The sequence below is a fragment of the Perca flavescens genome, chromosome 24, assembly GCF_004354835.1.
Source record: "Perca flavescens isolate YP-PL-M2 chromosome 24, PFLA_1.0, whole genome shotgun sequence".
Lineage (NCBI taxonomy): Eukaryota > Metazoa > Chordata > Actinopteri > Perciformes > Percidae > Perca > Perca flavescens.
The window spans coordinates 12,969,731-12,985,554 of record NC_041354.1 but is presented as its reverse complement, the minus strand read 5'-3'; the positions used below and the strand labels follow the sequence as shown (position 1 = coordinate 12,985,554).

At 39.7% G+C, this 15,824-nt stretch overlaps 3 protein-coding genes and 1 non-coding gene across 6 annotated transcripts; 2 read left to right on the top strand and 2 right to left on the bottom strand.

Annotated features, from left to right (window-relative positions):
• Positions 1–944: 944 nt before the first annotated feature.
• On the bottom strand, positions 945–5,639 carry ccdc122 (coiled-coil domain containing 122). Of its 3 annotated transcripts, none has more exons than XM_028571914.1 (7): positions 5,147–5,639; positions 4,584–4,699; positions 3,396–3,749; positions 3,135–3,251; positions 2,471–2,544; positions 2,026–2,107; positions 945–1,637 (listed from the first exon to the last, which is right to left on the bottom strand). In XM_028571914.1, exons 1-7 carry the CDS (start codon positions 5,172–5,174, stop codon positions 1,575–1,577), a joined length of 834 nt encoding a protein of 277 aa, XP_028427715.1. In that variant the 5' UTR covers positions 5,175–5,639; the 3' UTR covers positions 945–1,574. The 3 variants fall into 3 exon arrangements, with proteins under 3 accessions (XP_028427715.1, XP_028427714.1, XP_028427713.1); XM_028571913.1 differs by having other exon boundaries at positions 945–1,890; positions 3,351–3,749; positions 5,147–5,636; XM_028571912.1 differs by having other exon boundaries at positions 3,351–3,749; positions 5,147–5,636.
• mtrf1 (mitochondrial translational release factor 1) lies at positions 5,274–8,495 on the top strand. The gene is made up of 9 exons (XM_028571910.1): positions 5,274–5,852; positions 6,337–6,434; positions 6,514–6,595; positions 6,721–6,828; positions 7,098–7,270; positions 7,373–7,490; positions 7,597–7,733; positions 7,860–7,958; positions 8,135–8,495. Exons 1-9 carry the CDS (start codon positions 5,474–5,476, stop codon positions 8,258–8,260), a joined length of 1,320 nt encoding a protein of 439 aa, XP_028427711.1. The 5' UTR covers positions 5,274–5,473; the 3' UTR covers positions 8,261–8,495.
• A 1,835-nt stretch (positions 8,496–10,330) lies between these two features.
• wbp4 (WW domain binding protein 4) lies at positions 10,331–14,615 on the bottom strand. The gene is made up of 10 exons (XM_028572166.1): positions 14,484–14,615; positions 14,182–14,254; positions 14,029–14,091; positions 12,862–12,988; positions 12,531–12,764; positions 12,334–12,404; positions 12,163–12,238; positions 11,820–12,034; positions 11,435–11,673; positions 10,331–10,636 (listed from the first exon to the last, which is right to left on the bottom strand). Coding segments are annotated over exons 1-10 (1,305 nt in total). The 5' UTR covers positions 14,486–14,615; the 3' UTR covers positions 10,331–10,431.
• An 891-nt stretch (positions 14,616–15,506) lies between these two features.
• On the top strand, positions 15,507–15,578 carry trnae-uuc (transfer RNA glutamic acid (anticodon UUC)). The gene has a single exon. It is a non-coding gene; the product is annotated as a tRNA-Glu (tRNA).
• Positions 15,579–15,824: the final 246 nt, after the last annotated feature.

Below are 15,824 nucleotides of genomic sequence, written 5' to 3'. Positions count from 1 at the left end.
AGAAATAAATAAATAAATGCGCTCAGCCCTCTTGCAGAGAGCTTCTCAGTCGATGTGAAAGCTTGCCGAGCATGTTTTATTGGCATACTCATTTATCAAAGAGGGAGCACAAAGTGAAAGAGATGTTTCTTGTAGAGAGGCAGGCCAAGTTTAAAATAAGAAAAACTACAATTCGTAATACATTTTTTTTATGGGAATGGTAAAAAAACTCTCTTAAAGTTGCAAAAATGATAATATACATGATATATATAATGACATACCTAATTAAAGATGACAAAAACAACAACTCCCCCCCTCTATGTTCTCTATTTCAGCAGCCAAGTGACGGCTGATGCCAGAGTGGAGTAGACAAATGTGTCACAGCCGAATAAATAAAACCAGCATGTGGTTGAGGGCTGGTGTTAAATTAATTTCATAATCAGCTAGGCCTAATGTGCTTGGACTGGGAGGATGTGACTGGCAATTTCTTACAAAGGAACTCGCTGCAGGAACCGCTCTTCAGAGTGGGAACCTCCTGATATGTTGAAACAATTAATGCACACTGAATTTTAATTTATCAGCTCCCCACTATGGCATACTGGAACCTTATTTCTGACTACTATATGAGTATAAAGGTTATATGTGACAACAACAAAAAACAAAAAAAAAGTGACATTGCAGTATGTTTCTTTCTATATATACTGTCCATCCACTTTCTAAGAGGATGTTTTGGGCAGTTTGATGCACATTGGACTTTAAGCGTGTAATATTGGGATTGCGTGTTTCAACAGCTTGAGTGGAGGGGCCCGGGGACTAAGCAGCGCCAACAGGACAGAGCAGAGTGCTGTCAGGCTGAGCACATGCTAATAAGGTCAGCCAGACAGAGCAGTACTGCGGTAAAGCAGGCAGCCAGACTGGCTGGATAGATTGCCCAAGGGCACCTTTAAGGAAATGGCCCACTAAACTATAATTTGTGGTTGTGAGTGGGTAATGAAAACACTCCTAACTATTGGGTAAATCATCACATGTTGTCCTTCACCTCCCACACATTCAACCAGACTCCCTAATAGTATATTAAAGCTGTAGGTACTGTGGGTTAGTACACGCACAGTTTGGTGCTCAATACCTACCGCAAATATGTTATAGATTCATTGTTTTTAGATGTCAAATACTGTAGTTGCATGCATTTGTCTTGAAATTGGTCATTTTGCTATTTAATGGTTGACTTATTATGCCAGGTAAGATTTGGAAAGCTGACACACACATCATCTCAACACAAATCTGCACAAAAAAAGTACCCGCGCAATGTTATCTCATTCATGACATGACATGACAACAATTTTCTGAAAAAGGCAGTTCCATTGTTTTATTAGTTTCGAGTTATGGTTGAAGTGGCAGAGTCACGCCCTTGTTAGCCGGCAGTGGGACTGTCACCTCGCAGACCATCAAGCGACCCAGTGAAGCAGAAGCTGGAACAGCGTGTACCAAAACAACAGCATCACACTGACAGTTAGAGTAGACACTTGGCTTCTGTTCTGCATGGGTCATTGTTGTGGACACTGACTGGACAAACCGATTAACTGTCACAACCCGACCTAAGAGCCCATCCCACACCAGGCTGATGTTGCCCGCAATTCAATAGTCTCAGAACAGCCGCCCTGTTATCAAAGGAAATTCAAAAAAATTGTAAAACATTTTAATACTTCTACTGTTATCTCTCTGACAAAACGTTGTGCATTTTAAAGGAACACATTTCGGCAATAAATGTTATTATCAAATCAAATTAACAGTCAAGGTGAGGGTTTTGTGATGAAATAAAACAGATAGATAGACAGTTAGTTAACAGTAAGATTTCTAGTTGACGCTGCTGCCCCCAGCTGTTCATTTGTAGTAACAGCAACCTGTTACTTCCTGTAACACACAGGCCCATAATAACTACAGGCTTACATTCAACCTGATAAAAAATCAATCCAGATAAGATGTTATCATAAACCATGTTTATCCGATTTAGACAAGCCTGACACTGCATGTTTAATGACCACTGACCGCTGAGTCCTGAGATGACACCAGTTGCCCTTTGAGCTGGGCGAGCTCTCTCTCCATGTGGTAGACATCTTCAGACATTTGCCTAAAAGTAAAGTAGGCACAGTTTAGCAGCGTTTACAATGTGGAACGTTTTTGCACTTGGGGCAATTTTCCTCCAAATAGCCTCCCAAATGACAACAATTGAAAAGGCACAATGAAATGAGATGCATATCATTAACAATAAACCCCTGGGTGGTAAAGTGAATTGTTTTCTTCACTCATTAATATGATGTTTTGAACATTCCCATTCTAAAAAAAATAAAAAATGTCTGCTGGCTTTTAGAGCTGTAGCGTGTCATTTTGCTATCTTTACTTTACTTTTGGTTTATTGTCAATACATTTAGAATTATCATCTGTACAAAACGCTAAAAAAAATAAAGTATAAATAACATGCATTTATTTTTACCTGTGGGCAGCCTGGGCCCTGCTCAGTTGGCAGCGGAGGCGCTTCACGATGGCTTCATAGCGCCTGTTCTGGATCTGAAAGAAACACACAGTAACAATTCAGTTTGATGAGATCATTTGGGATAAAACAGGAACTCAAACTATGAACTTGTTCTCAAGTCCTGAGATCTTTGTACTTCGAAAAATCTGTAGATTCATAGATGATGAAAATCAGTGTTTCCTCTATGTTGATTTGACCCCGGCGGCCCCCCACGGCAACATTTCTGCCACCCACGGTATCAGAAATAGGGCTGCATTGTTAGAGTGCATGTCGAACGTTTGTATTTGACGTGCATTATTTACATATTGAAGTAGTGACACTGCATTAAGATAATGTCATTAATAGTGGGTTTATTGTTATTTGCTACAGAATGCTTAGCCTATATGTCAAGATCAAAGTTGGCCTATATAGTAACTCAAAAACTACAGTTCAATCACAACTGAGAATATGCCTCATTGTGTGTGAATAGAGGTGAATAAATATATTTGTGTTGCAGCGAAGTGTCAGTTCCGTTTAATGGGGGGGGGGGTCGGACCTGCCCCCACTGCTAAAAAAAATCCTAAAGGAAACACTGAAAATAATTGTTAGTTTTAGGCAATAAATTCTCCACTTCTCTTTGCCATACCTCTATGTCTTTCTTTATCTGGGTATGAGTATCAAGCTCTTTTTGCACTTTCTCTCTCGTTTTAGCTATAGTTTCCCTCATCAAAGAGATCTCCCCCTTCAGAGCATCAATCTCACTCTGCGGAAAAGAAGATTTATGTCAGATTAACAATAAACATGACATGTAACGTTTAAAATGTCAATATACATTTAGTATCATTCAGTTCATTTTCTCCACCTTTGCCATTTGCACTGTGTTTCCATTTGGATCCTCCAAATCTACCTTCAGCTCCTCTTTCTTCTGTGTCAGCATCCTGACCAGTGCTCTTTTCTCCTCCAGCTCTTTATGGGCCTCCGTCTGGCTCGCCGCATGCAAAACAGCTGCTCTGTGAACCTCCATCTTGTTTCGGTAAGCGTTGAACCCTGCCAGTGCCTTGCGAGCGTTCTCCTCCTCCTCGCTTATACCAATCTGGAGTTCTGTATTTTCTTTGCGGATGGATGCACAGCGGTCATGCAGTACTCTTGTCTGCCGCTCCAGGTGCTCCATCTCACCCTCAAGCATTAGGAATTCCCTCACTTTAGATCTCAGCTCCTGTTCTGCCATCCCACCTTTCTTCTCAACCTCTGAAAGAGTTGCCTGACAAAAGGAGGCAAGACAAAATGTTCAAATCAATGTTTACTCCCCTTGTGAGACCTTTGAAATAGGCAGGTAGATGACACTCTCCCAGCTTTTTAAGAGAGAGTAGTCAGCTTGTCTATTCCTTATAATTTTATTGCATGGATATATGCATATTCCTTAATAATAAACTATATGTATTTGCAAGAAACACAAATAAAGTTGGACATTTTATTACAATAAACCCTATTTTTTTAATGACTGCAGTGGCATTGGTACACACTCCCTTCTTTTTCTTGCAAATTGCATTGCACACCTAATGATCAATTTCTGAAAATATGGCTACAATGGCTATATCGTGAGCTTAGAATTATAAGGTTCTATCTCCACTTTTGGCCAAAATTGAGTTTGTGACATAATCTGATCCCTTAGGTGTTTATTAATGCCTGTGTGGTGTTATTTTTGTAAAAAAATATTTTCTTAGTTAGTTATTAATAAAATAAAAAGGTTCCATCTCACAAAATAGCTGGGATGTAAAAACTTTGATGCTCAATATCTCAGAACTACCCTAAACGGAGATAGAACCTTATAATTCTAAGCTCACGATATGTTAAATAAGACCAGCATATTTGTATTAATTATTTAATTGCCATCTATTATGTATCTATTAAGGCAGCACTTCCACTGTGGTACCCACTACTTCTATCTCTGTTACAACTTCTGCTGTCACTGCCAAAAGGTAATGTGAACACTTTGTTAAAAAGTGTATAATGGAAAGAATACTTAATAATTAATTTGAATAGTTAGTTTAATAGTTAATTGTCAGAGTTAGCTGATATTAGTTGTATGGTGAACCTGCAGGGAGATGAGTGTCTTCTGTTTCTCTTTCAGGGCCTCAGTCTGGGCACAGCCGTGTTGGCTGACATCCTCCACTGCCTTGGTTAGTGAAAACCCAGACGTATCCTGTGTTCCTGAGAGACAGTTTTTAAAAACTGTTAATAAAAAGTGTAATTCCAAGTTTTTGTTCAACCAGCTGACTATGCAGTTAATCAGGAGTCACATTTATAAAGTATACGTTGTCAGCCTAAAAGTATAAAGTCTTGCTAGAAGTGTTTCCAAAAGTCATCTTTTAATTATGGTCACCCCTAAACACAAAATGTCAACGTTTTAAACATGTAGCTAGCTAGCTACTGGGCTACAGTTAAACCAGCACATAAAGGTTAATAGCGAGTTCAAAGCTTCAAAACAGTAAAATTATGCTAGCTAATAATTGGCTAACATAGTGATGCTAGTTAAGATTATTTTTTTTGCATAATTAAATCGACTTTCATGAGCTCAGTAATTAACGTTAGACAGACTTCAACATCATTTATTTTTTGTCAATAAGCACGCTAAACTATAGTTAGTCAATATCTTACCAATTTCACTTGCACTAAAGTTTGACATTTTGACATCAGTTGGCTATGAAATGCACTGTAATGAAGCTTTGTTAGCTGACTTTGTTAGCTTAGTTAAAGAATTGGTTTTGTCGATACGATTAAACTACAAATCCCAGAGTTCACGTTTTCTCCTCGACCTCGTTTCCCAAACTACATCCGGTCTCTGCTGCGTCCTATTTACCTCGGAAGACGGAGGAGTCACTGAACGGCGATTTGCCGTAGCAATGGCACTTGTGAACACTTGAACAACAGGTGTAGCGTTATATTATTGTTTTACTTCAGTTATTGCTCTCCAAATGTAGTCAAATGCTCGTCAATGGCTGGTCTCGACTGTGCTCTTTGTGTAGCCGTGTAGTCTACAGCAGCAGAGGGACAAGAGCAGGATGGAGGACACTAACAGGACACAGCAGAACACAGGTGCGACATTGGGGTACAGTGGCACCAAGACGCCTCTATCACAGGGATGTGGGGGACTTGTACAAGACAGACTCAGTTCAGAGGTATCTTCAGCAGCTCATGGAGGAGTTCAGAGACCTCAGGAAGAAGTTACAGCACGCATATCTCAGCGAATCTGACAGAAAAGTGCTTAGTAACAAACACACAGAGCTGCTGCCTCTGGCAAATGTGTTTGAGGAGATTAAACAAGCCCTCAAAGACCTTGAGGAAGTCCTTTCACTTCTGCATAGTGAGTATTTTGTTTGTTTATGTCAGTAACAATTGTCCAAATATACATATAATAGTATTTTTTTTTCTTTTAGTGACATAAGAAAATACAGTTCTATACATGCAATATATATATATATACACCTAATATTTAAACTCACTAACAGTGCCACAGAGATGCTTTAAATGTGTTCCCAGGTTGCACATGACAAATTTAAGGTCTTAAACTGTATTAGAATGTCTTACAGGTAAGTCTGTATTATTTAGCGCATTTGGTGTCCATGTTCTTGTTAAAATCATTTTCTCATACCCTTATTTTTTTATTATTATTATTAATATTATTATTATTATTATTATTGTGTCACAATATCCATCATATATTTCCAGCTGTTAATTAGCAGATTTTTCTTTAATAATATTAGTGAAAGTCACTCATAAATTGCAGATAGCATCAACATATCTTCCAATGCAAACGCCATGATCTTTGCTTTCCCTTCTCACTGCAGGTTCAGCTGCAACCAAAGATGAAGATGACCAGTTGACCCAGCTCTTAAAGGTGGAAGAAGAACAAATCTCCTGCAAGATTTTGGCCTTGAGAAAAGACGTAAGAACACGAAGGCATGATCAAATATGTGTAGAGATGTGTTTAAAGAACAGCTAATGAGTATCTTTGTCCTCTCCAGTTGATCAAAGCTCTTGTGCCCATCGACCCTCTCGACTCCAGTAATATTCTGCTGGAGGTTGTGTCAGGACGAACAACGGGAGGTATGGAAGAATGGATTTTTTTTTTTCACTTTCGGCTTATTTAAAGACAGCCACGGTTTACCAGGTAGCTGCTGGTAAATAATTATTGCATCAACAAGAACAACAACTTCTTCTTGTGGTTTCAGGTGACATCTGTCAGCAGTTCACCAGAGAAATGTTTGACATGTACCAGGGTTATGCTTCTTACAAGAATTGGGACTTTGAGCTTCTGAACTTCACGCCTGCTGAGTATGGTAATTAATATTTTTTTGCCTGTTGTACAGTACTGTGTCATTCATCCTTTGCAGCCATCGCTGAGGGGTGTACACGTGACGTGATGTAGCTAATAACAATATCAGCTGCAGCATTGCATTGCAATACTTACTGTAAAGGTGCCATTTCTTAATGTTATTAGTTCCACCTGTGCTTTTCTTGCTGTGACAAAAAAAAAAAAGTCACTTTCAAGGAGTGGCATGATAGAAAAAGTTTGGGAACACCTACATGAATTGCCTGTGTCTCTCAGGTGGTCTGCACCATGCAGCAGTAAGACTAGTTGGTGAGAACGTGTACAGACATCTGAAGCATGAAGGAGGAACACACCGGGTGCAGCGGATCCCTGAGGTGGGCCTCTCCTCCAGGATGCAGCGTATCCACACTGGAACCATGACTGTCATTATCCTGCCTCAGCCAGCGGAGGTACACTTTACACTCTGTTCTTTCAGTCTGTGTTTATTAGCACTAAAAAAAAGTAAAAACACATGTCTCTATTTTTGTCCTGTGCCTTTTTTGTTTTCACAGTTTGAGGTTCACATCGATCCAAAGGATCTTCGCATTGACACGTTCAGATCTCGCGGTGCTGGGGGCCAAAGTGTAAACACAACAGACAGCGCAGTGCGCATTGTTCATCTTCCCACCGGTAAAACATGCCCGTTCTCCTCGAACTACTCCAGAATAGAGAAAGTTTTACGTACGTGTCATCCAAGCGTCTGAACTTTCCATGCTTATCTTACCCTCCCAAACAGGTATAACAGCGGAGTGTCAGCAGACTCGCTCCCAGCTGCAAAACAGAGACACCGCCATGCGTGTGCTGAGGGCCCGGCTCTACCAGAGCATGATGGGTAAAGAGACTGAGCAGAGGCATACGGCACGAAAGCAACAGGTGAGTGAACCCCTCTTGCAAGAGTTCACGATTAACAGCCCATTTTGACCAGCCAAAGTGATGTGACATTCAAAGATGTCTGTCCTGTTTAACCACGCCTTCATTTTTATCTGTACCTTACCACAGGTGGGCACACGTTCTCAGTCCGAGAGGATTCGTACCTACAACTTTAGCCAGGATCGTGTCACAGACCACAGGACTGGATATGTTACTAGAGATATTAAGGTAAGCTATATATTAAGGGGGTGTCAGTGCGTCTCAAAATTCTGCAAAAATCACAAGACACTGTTTATATATGTAATTTTTTGTGAATTTCAACCAGCCAAACTGATGTTAATAGTTGAATCTTTGTAGCCTTTTTTTTGTAAATCAATGTCACATGTGTTCTGCTTCATGTTTAGGAGTTCATGAGAGGAGGGGAGGCTCTTGATGATCTGATCTCTGATGTACTTGAACATGCGGAGAGGGAGGCTCTTTTGGAGGCGGTGGAGAGCAGCAGCGTGAAACCACCAGAGTCTGCAGACTGACACCCACCACAACACCACAACAGTCTGCCAAGTGTTCTTAACAGACAGCATATCGTTTAATGGATACATCAGGTGTCTTTACAGTACTGTGACAGCACATCAGGGCAGACACACATATTATTTTCATATTAATTTATGCTTGTGCAAACAAGGGAATGTAAGACCAACTGCAGTTTACCCATCATTAAGGATTTTATTTTTGTAATAAAATATTAAATTACATATCACATGTCAATTTTTCTCAACCTGTTTTTTGTGGCGATGATACGTTCCGTGCCGAACCTTCGAAAGCGCGTGTCGAGAAATCCCGGGAAGTTGTCTGTGAAGTGCGTATCGAGGCTTGCGTCGTTTTAGACAAATGACATCATTGATGACATCCGAAGCCTCGCTGCCCGTCCGTACCACGTGACTGGTTTATGAAGTGGTTTCGAATTTACACGGTTTTATTACACATCCGTGATATACACAAGCACATTCAGCGCCCTCTGCCCAGATAAACCATTGCCACTTTCCAGTTTCAGAACAGCTTACTAATATTGCCACTCCTGCTATTATATTATGACCAAAAGGATCGATTTACACACGTTTGATAGCCGCATTCCTCTTAAAGGTCCAGTGTGTAACGCGTTTAGTTGTTCATTATCAAAATCTGTGTTGCCCGTTCACAAACTTGTCCTTTTTCATGAATATTTACCACCACCATCAATTCCAAGTATTCCTATTGGCTTGACATTTTACATTTGCATTTGCATGAACTGAGGGTAGACGCTCCATATTCATGCGCCATCTTGAAATACGTTAGCCGGTAAGAGACGTACAGGACATACTGCTCCGCCTTTTGGGTTTTTGCTGCTAATGGGTATCGTAGCTTCCCGTTTGCAGGGTGGTAGGGGAAGACTCATGAATATTCATTAGGGAACTCATCCCTCTTTGCGATATATGATCTCAACGTTAGATGGGAGAAATTCCTACACATTGGACCTTTTAAGGAAATCCGTTTCTTATAGAGTTATGTTGATTGTATTACACCAAAAGAAAATACACACTATATTGATATAAATGGATTAGGTGGGAATTGATTACTGGCACAAAACACAGTCAAAAACCATCTCTGATAGTGTAGGACAGATCACTAGATCATCTGTAATAGCCTATAACTGCCTGTTTGACACTCTTTGACAAACGGGTGGTTTTGTGAGCAAATGGAGCCTAGACAAATGAAGCCTTTTGCGTACCACTTTGCTGGAAAGCTTCAATGCTTGGTGAGGCTTCATCTTGCCATCACTAGATTTTGGCATTTGTGCTCCAAGTAGACATTTGGTTGTCCAAGTCATCAAACCTTTTGTCCTGTCAGTTTGTAACATCTGCCAAGTTTCCTAAATGAGCATGAGCTGGGAACTTCTACTACACAGCGGTGAAACCTTCATACTGAAGTACAGTAAAGCTGACTTTATACATTGACTACATTAAATGTAAACAGGCATCAGTACTGTTTGTCTGTAAATATTCTTCATGGTTCTTTGCCAATCAGGGTGCGGTAAAACCACCTATCAGCTTTATACACACTCGCCAAAAACACGTCACACCCTGCACGTGTGTGCCAACTGACTAGCAAATTTTCAAAATCATTTTGCTGACAAAGTTGCTTTCAGTATCTGGACAGTCATAATTTATTGAGATCATATCGTCCCATCTTTAATCGCTTCTATCCATACTGCTTTATGACTAGGAAACGTTGCAATGTTTAATAAAATAACTTTTCATTACTAATAATGGTAAACAAATTCAAATATGGAAAATACAAAAAAGTTATTTAAATTGCTCTGTATGGGTACATCTGCCCTTACCAGAATATAGGATGAAATGACAATATTGTATACATAAGACTATAAAAGTGTTGCACACCTTAATTATAATTTTTTTTAGGATTAAAAACATTTAATTTAAAGAAACAGCATTTTTTACTTTGTCTACAATTTTTCCCCAAACATTTTGTTCCTAAAAAAAAAAAAAACATCTGTGCATCTTATGTAAAAAAAAAAAACACTCCTAATACATTTACACTTCAAAAATCTAAAAGGTTCATCAATATGTCAAAAGTTCAGAGAGAGAGAGAGAGTTTTATTTGTGTAAAAGTCTTCTACTGCATAAAGTTTTTCTATGTGATCGGGTCAGTCGTCGTCGTTGTCTCTCTGTCGGAGGCTCCGGGATTTGCCGTTCTGTGTCTTGTTTTTCCTGAACGACGCAGGTCCGCCTTCCTCTCCAAGAGAAGTGATAATGCGTTCCCTGAACTTTGGTTGTGGCTCAGGCGGCAGGTCGACATGAGTGCTGACGGCGCTTCCCTCCACTTGAGGCAGCTGTAAGTCCACCTTGGAACTGAAAGAACGTAAGGAGAGAAAAAAAAAGAACGAAAAAGGAACAGTTAGAGCCTTTTTAGTAGCTACTGCCACAGGTATTTAGTCTGTACCATAGTCTGTAGGCTGCATATCAATCAGTGGATCGATCCATGGTCCTATCAATATCCTAATCAACCATTTTTTTTTTTTGGCTGCTTTAATGTCTTTTATAACCCTGTACGGTGTCTTTGAGTACCGAGAAAAGCGCCTTTAAATAAAATGTACTATTATTATATTATTATTTAACCCTTGTGTTGTCTTCCCGTCAACATGCAATTTGTTGTCCTCCCGGGTTAACCTTTTCTTAAGATGCTTTTTCAAGGTTTCTGTCGTTATTTTCTGTGCTTTTTTTTCCATTAGTACCACCGGATTCACCACTGACCAATCAACTTATTACTTATAGTTTTACACTAAATTCATCATCAATAAACCTCATTCACATGACATTATACCTCATTTTTGAATTAAAATAAAGCTGAAATGACAAATTATTTCGACAAATAGTGACGAGTGAGTGGATAATCACAGACTGTCAAAGTCAGGGTACTATTTAGAAACCATTTCATTGTTTCTTCAAATGCTATACAATGTAATAAAACACCCAATATTCTATGAAAGTAGAGATCTGATCCCTTCATTTTCTTTGCGAAGAGCATTGTATAGAACCATCCGTGTTATTTTTGGGTAATTTGTAAGAAACCCAAATTTCTGATGTAGGAACTTTAAAAATGGGTCACATTTGACTCTGAGGACGACAGGAGGGTTAAACAGCACTTACTATGGATCCTCCTCTTCCTGGATCTCTTCCCATGCCCCATATGGATTGGTGGCTTTCGGCCTTTTGGTTCGCATCTTCACTGGTGCCACCTCTTCCTCTTTCTTCTCTTTCTCAGGTTCAGCTGTCGTGCTTTGGACATCTTGCTCTTTTTTCATCTCCTCAGGCACTTCTTTAGGAGCATCGTCACTCATTTTATCTTCTCCCTCCTTTTCTGATGGCTCAGCTTCTGCTTTCCTTTTCTGAAAACAAAAAAAGCAAGGGAGTGTGAAGGTCTGGAATTAATTTTTTCTTATTTAATTTTTTTTTTTTTTTACACAGACTCTTGACAGGCAGAAGTTAGATTAGTTCTTTACTAATTCCCATTCATTGCCAGGACTCCTCTCACCCTGAAGCTGATCTTTGAGGCATTGGTCTGCTGGCTGGCTTGTTCAGGAACTTGAGCCTCCTGAGATGCCGGGGCCTCGCTGGAGCTCTCCTCTCCTCCTGAGGCGGGCTCTGCCTGAGGGGTTAATGGCTCCTCCTGACTCTCGCCCTCTTTGTTGGATCCAGATCCAGATGATTCCTTCGGAGAAAAGCCCACTGGCTTCTCCCAGCTGGTCTCTGTGAGGTGAGGAAGACAGAGCATGTGATTATCAGACAGTATCTCCCATGAAGATTAAGAAATGGAATCCAGAAATGACAAGTGGTATTTAAAATGATAATTTCAGATGAATAAAGAAATATTCCACCTCCAGTCTCAGAGTTGTAGTAATATGTATAACCATCAGGACTGACTGCTTCCATCCAAGGACAGCCCGAAGTGCTCTAAAGCCAAACACAATATTAACGCAAGTCCAACAGAGTTTGGAAAAAATAAAACCAAACGACTAAAAATGCACAGAATCTAAAAAAATATTAACCTCAGTGTGTCCAGGAAGTGCAGAGGCTGAGTTTTCTCCATGAAGACCATCTGGTTTTTCCCATGTAGATTCTGCAGTTAAAATACAAATGGCAAAACCATGTTGGAAATAGTCACTTTGACCATATACAAGTATAAAGATATTGTGGGAGTATGTTGGTGTACAGGACAATGTTTGTGTTGTCAGGTTCTCCCCACCTCCAGTTACTGTGTTGTAATAGTACGTGTGTCCATCGTCTGTCTGTCCTTCAACCCAAACCTGCGCTTCTCTTTGGCCTCTGGACTTCTCGCTCGCTTTCTCTTTCTTCTGCTGTCTTTTGGTCTGGGGTCTGGTCTGGGGCCATGCCTGAGGTTTTGGCTGAGGTTTTGCCTGTGGTTTTGCCTGAGGTTGTGGGGGTGGCTGTGTTGTTGTTTGGGCAGATGAACCGGATCCTAACACACAAAAACATCAATTAAAGTTAAGCTCCTCATGTAGCCCACGTGACACATCATTTCAATAAAATGTCAAAAAAATAAATAATAAAATTACCTTTTGATTCCCTTTCCATCCTCTTCAGATCCTCCTCATATGCCTTCAGTGCAGCCTCCTCCATTGCCTTAAATTCTTTAGACATACGTTCCTCCTGCTTCATCTTGTCAACACTCTTCTTTTTAATCTGCAGAAAGAAAGATAAAATGAGATGATTGGCAGCAGCTAGTAGCCAATAAAAAGAGAGCTTTAGAGTCAGATTGTTATGTCTGGACCTTATCTCTCCGGACAGTCCTGAGGAGGGTGCCAAGACGGGCATGTTTTTCTTGTGCTGTGTGCGTCACTGAGAACCCTCATTTGAGGTGTATAGATTATGGGCAGAGTTCATTCAGAATATGAAACTTAACTCATGTTGCATGACCTGAACATTACATTTTTTATTTAAAAAAAAGTGGTGGTCTTTGGATGCTTTTATATTGGCCTTACTGGTCCCCTAATACTGTATCGGAAGTCTCTTTCCCGAAATTCAGCCTTGGTGCAGAATTACAGACACTAGAGCCAGTCCCACAATGTGCTTCCCTTAGTATGTGCCATTTCTGTGTCTGTAGCCATTCAGGAGGAGAGAGGGGAGGGCAAGGTGGAGGGTGGGGGTGTGGCCTTGACCAACTGCCACTTTGCTTGTTTGAAAGCCATGATGTCTCTCTCTCATGGGCAGGCCAAATTCTCTGGGCGGGCAAAGCAGAGAAAGGGGAGGTAACCTTGCTCCTTATGACCTCATAAGGAGAAGATTCCAGATCGGCCCATCTGAGCTTTCATTTTCTCAAAGGCAGAGCAGGATACCCAGGGCTCGGTTTACACCTATCACCATTTCTAGCCACTGGGGGACCATAGGCAGGCTGGGGGAACTCATATTAATGTTAAAAAACCTCATGAAGTGAAATTTTCATGCCATGGGACCTTTAAATGTGGAACAAAATTTACATTTAACAAACTTTATTGTTTAGTCAGGTTGCGCAGAACTGCAGATACGTGTCACACCATTACTAAAAATCCAGTTATACAACTCATCATTTGAAGTAAAACACTTATTTTTTAAGTGTAATTGATTTCTGGAGATCATATAATGTACTAAATTAGAAGTGGGCAGCACTTTACGCCTATGTGGAGTGATTTCATCCTTGCTTAAGAAAAAAAAAGGGAATATACAGCCTATAGAAGAGTTAATACCTCAGAGATTTTTGCAGCCACATTTTCTTTGTGATTTTTCCCCCTTTCGTGGAACTCAACGCTCTGCAGAGGCAAAACACACATAAGGAGACATATGAGCATTATGTGGATAACTTTCTCAGCAACATGAACTGCATCTTTTGGCCTACTCACAGGCTTATTGTCCGCAATCCAGCACTTGCAGTACTGACAGAATTTCCTTGGTTGGGACTTCCAGTAGTCCGCCCTGAAAATGCACACAACAATCATTAGCTAACAAAATATTTATGAATTAGATCGCCTTTATAATATGGTTTATACAAACTCTTGATCTAGCGCAAATCACATTGTCCTTTTTTATGTTTGAACCTGTTTTCTCGGTTGTAGATGTTTGTTTGCTTACATTGTTTTTGTCTTTGTGAACGATAAGAACTTTAACTTACAGATCACGTATCTGAATGTACCTTGTTACTTACATTTTAAGTCTTGGTGGTTAAAGCACGACGAAAATCTTTTAAAAAGAACCAAATACAAAGACAGCCGCTTCCCACATTTCAGGAATGACAACACTGTCCGTTTATGATGACGTCATCGCCAGTCGCCGTAGAGACGAGCGCTCAAGCTGATATAAATAAATATGTTGTTAAAGACAAAGTAAATTATAGATTTAAAAAAAAAAAAATTTAAATAGATACATACATTGAAATATAAATATTTAAATCTCATGGAGAGTTACGGGGTTGATAAAACTGGGTTTAGTTTCGAAGGACGTCGAGCAGTAGCTCCACCGGCTTATTTTGATCTTTGATTGCCCCCTAGTGGAGTAATAGAGGGATGACACATGGCAGAAACGGATCCCTCACGCAATCAAAAATGCACCACAACTCCCTTTGGAAAAGGGCTTTGCAGCAATTTGCACCAATCTCCAGTTATATCTATCAATATGTGCTTTTTTGCAGAGCCCAAAATAAATATCATAAAAAGATGACTAATGTATTTTCAATTTCAGTTCTCATTATATGCATTCACTCATGCATTCATATCCCTACACTCATGTGTTAGGAAAAAAAGTGATAACATGTTGGTTAAAGGTTAGTAAAATAAATAATAATAAGTTTTTTTATTGGGCCCAGGTGCCAAATTGAGCTGTGGGTCGCTAATGATTCCCAGGTTCCTCCCATTCTCTGCACTATGCATGTATAGTTGTCTACATGCAACATGTAAGCATAATGTCAGCCTAAATAATAGAGGTATTTAAACTAAATGGGGACAAAGCGTGGTCTAAAAAACGAGGTAAAATGCAGGAACCGACCTCACTGTTTTAGGTGATATTGCGAATTAATATTAAGTAATGATAATCCCATACGTATATTAACCAAATTACCACACAAATGGCCAGGGGCCTTTTGGGTCCCTGAGGATCTCGGTCCCTCAGTTATCTTGCATTTATCCATCCAATATTACCAATATTTTTATAAATAAAATGATTCAACATATCTTCCCATATGGTCTAGCGGTTAGGATTCCTGGTTTTCACCCAGGCGGCCCGGGTTCGACTCCCGGTATGGGAACTACTTCTTTTTGTTTATATAAAAAACTCTTCTAGTTGTCATTGGCCATATATATATATATATATATATATATATATATATATATATATATATATATATATATACATAAACTTTTTAATTTAAGTGAAAATTGTGCCACCAATCAATATACACAGCCTACTACTGCAAGAGGAATAAATTATGTCACATTAAGTGTGTTGGTATGTCATGAAAATGTTATTTTATTATCCAGTTTGACAGTCAGTT

Coding starts and splice junctions, on each gene's coding strand:
- mtrf1 (XM_028571910.1), top strand. CDS start 5,474: ATGCTCGTCAATGGCTGGTCTCGACTGTGCTCTTTGTGTAGCCGTGTA. Junction 6,829..7,097: donor CTTCACGCCTGCTGAGTATG/GTAATTAATATT, acceptor TGTGTCTCTCAG/GTGGTCTGCACCATGCAGCA. Junction 7,271..7,372: donor TCCTGCCTCAGCCAGCGGAG/GTACACTTTACA, acceptor TTGTTTTCACAG/TTTGAGGTTCACATCGATCC.
- ccdc122 (XM_028571912.1), bottom strand. CDS start 5,174: ATGTCAAACTTTAGTGCAAGTGAAATTG. Junction 4,700..5,146: donor CTTTAGTGCAAGTGAAATTG/GTAAGATATTGA, acceptor ACTGTCTCTCAG/GAACACAGGATACGTCTGGG. Junction 2,545..3,134: donor AGATAAAGAAAGACATAGAG/GTATGGCAAAGA, acceptor TGTTTCTTTCAG/ATCCAGAACAGGCGCTATGA.
- wbp4 (XM_028572166.1), bottom strand. Junction 12,989..14,028: donor TGGCTGCAAAAATCTCTGAG/GTATTAACTCTT, acceptor TTCTTTCTGCAG/ATTAAAAAGAAGAGTGTTGA. Junction 10,637..11,434: donor CAGGAAGAGGAGGATCCATA/GTAAGTGCTGTT, acceptor ACGTTCTTTCAG/TTCCAAGGTGGACTTACAGC.